Source organism: Cyprinus carpio, chromosome A10 (genome assembly GCF_018340385.1).
Source record: "Cyprinus carpio isolate SPL01 chromosome A10, ASM1834038v1, whole genome shotgun sequence".
Taxonomy (NCBI): domain Eukaryota; kingdom Metazoa; phylum Chordata; class Actinopteri; order Cypriniformes; family Cyprinidae; genus Cyprinus; species Cyprinus carpio.
In genome coordinates, this window is record NC_056581.1 from 6,889,606 (window position 1) to 6,897,267 (window position 7,662).

The 7,662-nt window shown below is 35.9% G+C and overlaps 1 protein-coding gene across 4 annotated transcripts; it reads right to left on the reverse strand.

Moving 5' to 3' along the window:
* Positions 1 to 1,884: 1,884 nt before the first annotated feature.
* LOC109100146 (phospholipid phosphatase 5-like) lies at positions 1,885 to 7,265 on the reverse strand. Of its 4 annotated transcripts, none has more exons than XM_019113644.2 (8): positions 7,072 to 7,265; positions 5,853 to 5,965; positions 5,506 to 5,614; positions 5,296 to 5,386; positions 3,860 to 3,923; positions 3,512 to 3,636; positions 2,513 to 2,683; positions 1,885 to 2,431 (listed from the first exon to the last, which is right to left on the reverse strand). In XM_019113644.2, exons 2-8 carry the CDS (start codon positions 5,921 to 5,923, stop codon positions 2,262 to 2,264), a joined length of 801 nt encoding a protein of 266 aa, XP_018969189.2. In that variant the 5' UTR covers positions 5,924 to 5,965; positions 7,072 to 7,265; the 3' UTR covers positions 1,885 to 2,261. The 4 variants fall into 4 exon arrangements, with proteins under 4 accessions (XP_018969189.2, XP_042620831.1, XP_042620832.1 ...); XM_042764897.1 differs by having other exon boundaries at positions 7,007 to 7,265; XM_042764898.1 differs by lacking the exon at positions 7,072 to 7,265 and adding an exon at positions 7,003 to 7,023.
* Between the last annotated feature and the right edge of the window lie 397 nt (positions 7,266 to 7,662).

The window sequence follows — 7,662 nt, forward strand, 5'->3', positions numbered from 1 at the left end:
TTTGGGACTGTTTTTTGTGTCAGAAACATGCCTACAAGAAATAAAACGGTAAGTCGTTTAGATTTTAATTAGAGTTTGATAATGCTACACACGTCCTCTGGTATCTCTACTGGAATATTCTCAATTCCTCTCTTTAGTGTCCTGGGTTGAGTCCGTTCAGTCGGGGAAGGAGGAAAGTCCTTGCAGCTGGAGGGATACTGCACCATGAGCTGAGGTAAAGTAACGAGAGAGACAAAAATGTAACTTATCAACAGAAAAGTAGATTGTGAATGATCACAGTTTCCCTGTTGGGAGCTCCAGATTTGCTACCTTTGTGGAAATCTATGTCTTTGCTACCTTCGTGGAACCAGGAGCAGCGTTGACCTCAGTGGGCTTCTGTTCCCAATACAGAGTAACGCTTCCTTCCATGTAGCCTGACGTCATACCTCCTTCCATCTGTAGCCACTACTACTTCATCCTTTTCACATTTCCCCAATGCAGACAAATCAGATATAATGGTTAAACATTCAAACACATGGACTTGTGCCATGACCTAATAAACTATACTTACAGCAACCAATGGTTTTAAAGTTTTGTTAAGAAGAAGTCAATGGAGGACCTCGACTGTAAGCATCCTCCAGCCGCCGTGAGTCTTCTCTGCTGAAGGGTTGCCAGGAGTCTTTGGAGTCCACCTGCTGGTTATAGAACCAGTGGTGCTGGGCGGGTTCATACGGCGCAACAACATTCATGCTGAGAACATCAGGGATGCCACACCAAGGCCAGTGGACTGCAAATATAATGTTGCCATGTCTTTCAGTACTATGGAGGTTAATTTTATCAATGTATGAATCTTAATGGCATGGACTGTTTTCCTCAAAACCCTAGTGGATCATAGAAACCACTGGCACAAATTGTCTCTATGATCTAATGTGTTTACCTAGCCTATACATAGACCAAAAAAATAAATAAAAATAAATAACACCATTCAATTTTTATGCATTTTAAATTTATTTTTGCAACTTTTTTTAATCTGGGCAAAAAAAAAAAAAAAAAAAAAAAAAAAAAAAAAAAAAAAAAGTTATACATATGTATATATATATGTGTATATAAAAGTTCAGCTCCAGTCCTAATCAAAAACACACCTGAAGCAACTAATTAAGGTCTTCAGGATCAATTAAAAATTAAAGGCAGGTGTGTTTGACTTTGGAGTTTGTATTTAGAAAGACCACAGTGGTGAGGAATTTATTATTTTAGTGTAACTACGTATTTAAACAGCTGTTAGACAAGAAAATTTAAAAGTTTGGACACATACTAGTCGTTGTTCTTTTTCACATTTTAGAGTCATTATCATAAACCACACAAATATAAGAATGCAGATTATGTAATGACCAAAAATGCAAACCAGTCAGAATCCTTATTTGAGATTCTTCAAGTTTTTCCAACAAATGATCATTCAAATTTTGGAATATGAGTACAGTTTAAACTTTTTTGTTGTTGTTGTCATTTTGCAATGCCTTATAAAATAAAACAATCTAAACCAGAATGTTGCAATAAACAGGTTGCAAATTCAGCCAGAATTAAGTTTTAATGAGCCTCTCAGATAACAACTTTTGGTTTCCAGAGTGCTCTGGGGACAGTAGTTTCTGGTTATAATAATGAAACCTAAAAATAATCTGTAGGGAAAGTATAGAAAAAAAAGTTAAAGTGCAAGACCTCTAGTTCAAGCTAAGCTAATTTTATGTCAGATAACAATTTATTATCCAGGAGTTTCCCTGGAGTGTCCACACGGCACTAGCTAATCTATGGACAGATAACACCTGGAGCAAAGGTCTCCTCAAAGCAAGCAATCTTCTACAGTTTTGACAGACACTAAAACATCAAATGATCTGATCACAGTCCAGCTGATACATTGTAAATGGCCACAAACTTTATTGACAAATATATCAGGGGATTTCATAGTTACAATGGAGATTTCTATAAATATGTCTGCAAAGTTTTAAAATTGACCTACAGTAGAAGCAGTTTTCACTAATTTCTTTACCAGGATAGTTCACATATAAACTTCAAAGAGCTTGATAGGATACAAATTTTCAAAGACGTTCAAAAAGACTGCTTTACAATACACAACACATTCATTGTGAATGTCTAAAACAGTATAGGAAGGCAAAAACGACAAGTGCTCGTTGATTGACAGCCGTCACACATACAAAAAATAGACATAATCGCAGCAAATAGTTTGGTAAACTTTTACACAGTATATGGTTGTTGGTCTGGTTAAGTTCCTACAAAGGTAAGAGGTAGCCTGGGATGGCCTGCTTGCGTTCCTGCGCAGGAACTGTCTCTTCTCTCATTCGGAGGGGTCTGTGGCAGTCCGATTCGTTGAGAGCTGGGTAATGCTGTCGGTAACATAAGTATGCGAAGGCCAAACCAAGGAGGGATCCCACCAACACATCTGGGAATGAACAGGAGATCATGTCTTTGCTTTGAAACTGTATATGAAGGTAGGGCAGTGATGATGGCATGAAAATCTCACCTTGCCAGTGATGTTTGTAGTCACATGTTCTGGAGAGGGCGATGATGACGGCGAAGAGGAGGGGGGTGAGGAAGGCACACAACCTCCAGGCTGTACCACGGCCTACTCGGCTGAAACAGTGCAGCTTCCCAGCCAAGTACAGGGCAGTGAAGCCCAGACCAGCAAACGCAACTATCACAAGCAAAAATGTTGTGAGTCGCAGGCAGTGGAACATTCTGACAATATAAAGCTGGATTTTATTCTACTGTATTTTTACTATTCAATTCAAAAGTTTCAGGTTGGAATATTTTGACACATTAATTTATAAATAAATGGATAATACATTCATAAATCAACAGCTCAAAAGTGACAGTAAAGATTTTAAAAGAAAAGTTGTTATTTTGATCTTTCTGAACTTTAAAATATTAGGTTTCTGAAGATCATGTAACAATGAAGACTGGTGTAATAGCTGTTAAAAATTCAGCTTTGCATAATAGGAATAAATTACATTTTAAAATATACTCAAATAGAAAACTGAATATTTCACAACATTACTGTTTTTATTTAATTTATATTATATTGTTATTCATTTTTTTTATTAAATGTACTTAAAATTATATAGATTTTTGAGTGTATTTAGGGCATAAAATAATTTTTTAAGTCCACATGATACCAACATTAACCCTATTTACCTCTTTAATACATCTCCCTTTTTTTATTGTGGATGACTTATTGGTGCCGTTTATTTGAAAAATTTTTATATATATATATATATATATATACACATATACATATACATATATATATATATATATATATATATATATATATATATATATATGTATATGTATATGTGTGTGTCATTGTAATCTTTGTATAAAACACTTTTTACAATCCAATCAATTTCAGGCAGACAAAAGTCCCACCTTATATGTCAGATTCCAGATGCAAAAGTTTGTAAATAGTGTTTCATTGTGACTTTAAAAATAGCCACTAAATAAACCCAGCAGCTGCTCTTACAGGAAGAGTGTCCACTAGGAAAGCTCTTCCTGCCCTCCATTACTACATCCGGGTCACCGCTACAGTGAAGCTCTGGGTTCATTTGGCCATCCGGGAAACAACGGTAGAAGAAATCAGGTCGTGGCCTGGTGGGAAGGGAGAAATATAAGTTAATTGGGGAAAAGAACTAGGCCTGACCGTTATCTAGTCCCCTCTATTAGTCTTTTCTATGTTTCCAATATTCTCTTTTCCAATATTCCAAATTCCATTTTCTATGCTTAATGGGAGTCAATGGGAGATGTTCAAAATGTAATATAAAAGTATATAGAGCAAAGTTAACAGTGTTATAAGATTAGATCACGCACTCACCTGCCCACAGCTAGTTTGATTGCATTAGTGAAAACGCCATTTAACACCAGGGTCAAAGTCACAGCTGTGTCATACAAACAACATACAGAGACAATAACACGATTATGAGATCATCATTTGATCATTTATCTCAATATCAACAGACTAGTATCAACACATCTATATTTCACAAAGATTTGCATCACTCTAAATTAACATTAGTGGGAAGCATATAACAATTCTATAATATATGCATATAATTTTATATGAACTATAAAAATAATGAAATATGATTACAAACAATGCTATATTTCTATATTTTTATAAAATAAATAAATAAATAAATAAATATTTATATTTATAGACACACACTATATGGACAAAAGCATTGGGACACACCTCTTAATAATTGAATTAAGTTGTTTCAATCAGATCTATTGCCACAGGTGTATAAAATCAAGCACACAGCCATGCAGTCTGCATTTGCAAACATTTTTTTTTTAAAAGATGGGTCGTTCTGAAGAACTCAGTAGATTCCAGCATGGTATTGTGATAGAATGCCAGCCTTTCAATAAATCAGTTTGTGTAATTTTGTCAACTGTAAGTGGTATTACTGGAAAGCTGAACTTTTAGGAACAGCAGCAACTCAAAGCGGAAGATCATGTAAAATCGCAGAGCGGGTTCACCAAGTGAATGGAGCTGAATTTTCAGCATCATTACTCCAGTCTTCAATGTCACATGATCCTTCAGAAACCATTCTTAAATTCTGATTTATTATCAATATTGGAAACACAGAAATATATTATATTTTAAAGTATATTAAAATAGAAAACCATTATTTTAAATGGTAATCATTTTTTACAATATTACTGATTTTTCAGTTCAGTAATAAAAAATCTTATTGAACCCAAACTTTTGAATGGCAGCACACATATATACACATATACACATATACATATACACACATACACACACACATATATTGTAAGGTGCAACAATGCACATGTGTGACCCTGGACCACAAAACCAGTCTTAAGTCGCTGGGGTATATTTGTAGCTATTGCCAAAAACACATTGTATGAGTCAAAATTATCGATTTTCTTTTATGCCAAAATGGATTTTAAGCAAAGATCATGTTCCATGAAGATATTTTGTAAAATTCCTACCGTAAATATATCAAAACTTAATTTTTGATTAGTAATATGCATTGTTAAGTATTCATTTGGAGAACTTTAAAGGTGATTTTCTCAATATTTAGATTTTTTTGCACCCTCAGAATACAGATTTTCAAATAGTTGTATCTCGACCAAATACTGTCTGATCCTAATAAACCATACATCAATGGAAAGCTTATTTATTCAGCTTTCATATGATGTATAAACCTCAATTTAGAAAAATTGGCACTTAAGACTGGTTTTGTGGACCAGGGTCACATATAATTTTCACATATTTCTTACCCAAAGATGCCTCTTTCACATCTCCCTTTCCACCTTTTTTCAATAAGGCAAGTAAGAAAATAACCACCAATGGAGTGAAGAGGGCGATAGACTGTTTCAAGATGTTAATCAGAGAAAAACACTAATGAGATTCCCCACTATCACCACCACACACATGCATTTTATATTCAAATGATTTTCCGTGGCTAAACATGAGTTGCAAGCACTTACAAACATGAGGCGGGTAGGAACACGGTCCGTTTTGACGGGGTGGAACTTATAGAGCCAGAGTTCCTCGGGCTGGATCTCACGGCTGAAAGGAGGAAGCTCCTCAGTCACGCTACAAGAGCACAATAACAGCCTGAGAGAACACTCCACATCTCCACAAAACAGACAAACACAGCCACAGCTCAAGAGACTGGAAAATCTTCCCACACAGCTGCTTGCTTTATCGGGCGATAGCTCTTTAAAACTGAACGAAAGACTAGCATAACAGGTCCTGAATGGTTAGATCTGTCAACCCCACTTAAGTCCAGGCCAAATGTAACTGAAGATTTGTAGCATAATCAAGTACTTACAGAAAAACAGCTAAAAGCAGCAGCCGCACAATAACTTCTGCAATAAAGCCATTATCAAAACTCTTCCTCATCTTTGGTCCTGGTTTGTCATCGAAGACACCTCCAACTAAAACCTGGAAAAAGTGGAAGGTGATTGTTGCATTAAGCTGAAATCATAAATTCACATTCAGATACAAAGATAGAAATAAACATCTGAGAACTCGACCCACTTCTTGGCCAACAACCTTCCCACAACAGGTTAGTATTATAATCCCAAAACAAAAAGAAGTGAAACCACTAGTGTTATTTAAAAGAGGATTTAATATTACATTTATTGTGCCTGCAGCACAGAACCCTGTTAAAAAGTCCAGTTTAAGATGGTATCTGGTTTCTAGCTAGTTTATGATGGTCATTACAAGCTGGTTGACCAGTTACTATGTGCCGCAAACCAACCTGACAACCAACCATGACCAACTAGTAATTGGTTTGTTGTTGGTCCTTAATTAAAGAAACCATCTACATCTTACATCTTAACCTCTTTAAGATGGTATGAACAGCTAGTTGATGGTTTGTTGATGGTCTATATTACAGTTAAAACAAGCTGCCAGATTTGGTGCTGCTGTAAGATGGTCTTCTCCACCAAACCAGCTGCCATGTTCCAAAATACAGCTGGATTTAACAGTTTTTAAAAGCTATTAGAAAAGCTAGTTTAAGGTGGTATCTGGTTTCTAGCTGGTTGGCTAGTTACCATGTTCCAAAACCCAACCTGACCACCAATTATAACCAGCTAGTAGTTGTTATGTTGCTGGTCACCAACTGATGCCCACCTTGGATCAGCTAGAAACCATCTCCAACCTGTTTAACCACCTTATGATGGTACGAACAGCTGCTGGATAGGTTATAGATAGTCTAAGATGGTCTATACTACAGTTTAAACCAGCATAAACAAGATGATAGGTTTATTGCTGGTCTAAGATGGTCTATAACTTAAACCAACTATAGAAATCAGCTACCACGTTTCAAAACACTGCTAGATATAGCAGTTTTTCCAGCACGGATGTAAAGATCGATATTTTTACAACTAGAGAGTGTCTCACGGAAGACAAACAGATTGTTAATCTATAAAATGTGCTGCCACCAGCCGCGCGACACATCTGTGATATTTGCTTACGAACATTTCCGCAAACATGCCATCGCGCATCCTCTGTCTTTTGTCTGCAGCTCGGAGTTGAATACCGACCTTCGGATTCTTTCCTTTTCCGTCTAAACCGTTGCCTTGTCGGCTGTTGAGAGCAGCCACCGGAGCAGAATTTCGTGTTGTCTATCATATATACTTGACATGTCCAGCAGCAGCCGAGCGCCGTACTGAGCAGCTATGAAGAGCTCTGACATTAACACGTCAGTCCTGGCAGGTATGGCCGAGTCGCGAAGGAATCGTTCATTTGAACCGGTTCTTTTTACTGATTCGATCGAGCCTCTTCGCAGAGCCTTTGTGAATCACGCGAATTTAAAGGGAGGTTATGAATGACTGATGACTTTGTGCTTAATTTCCAAGTGAAAATGTTGTTATTTAAAAAAAAATGTTGCCAGAGTAAGTTCAAATCTTTCAAAGTAAAAAAAAACAAAAAAAAAAAAAAAAAAAAATAAAAATATAAAATAAAAGTTTTGTTTACATAATATATGATATATATATATATATATATTAGGGCTGTCAAATGATTAATCACGATTAATCACATCCAAAATAAAAGTTTTGTTTACATAATATATGTGTGTGTATACTGTGTATATTTATTATGTATATATAAATACACACACATGCATGTATATA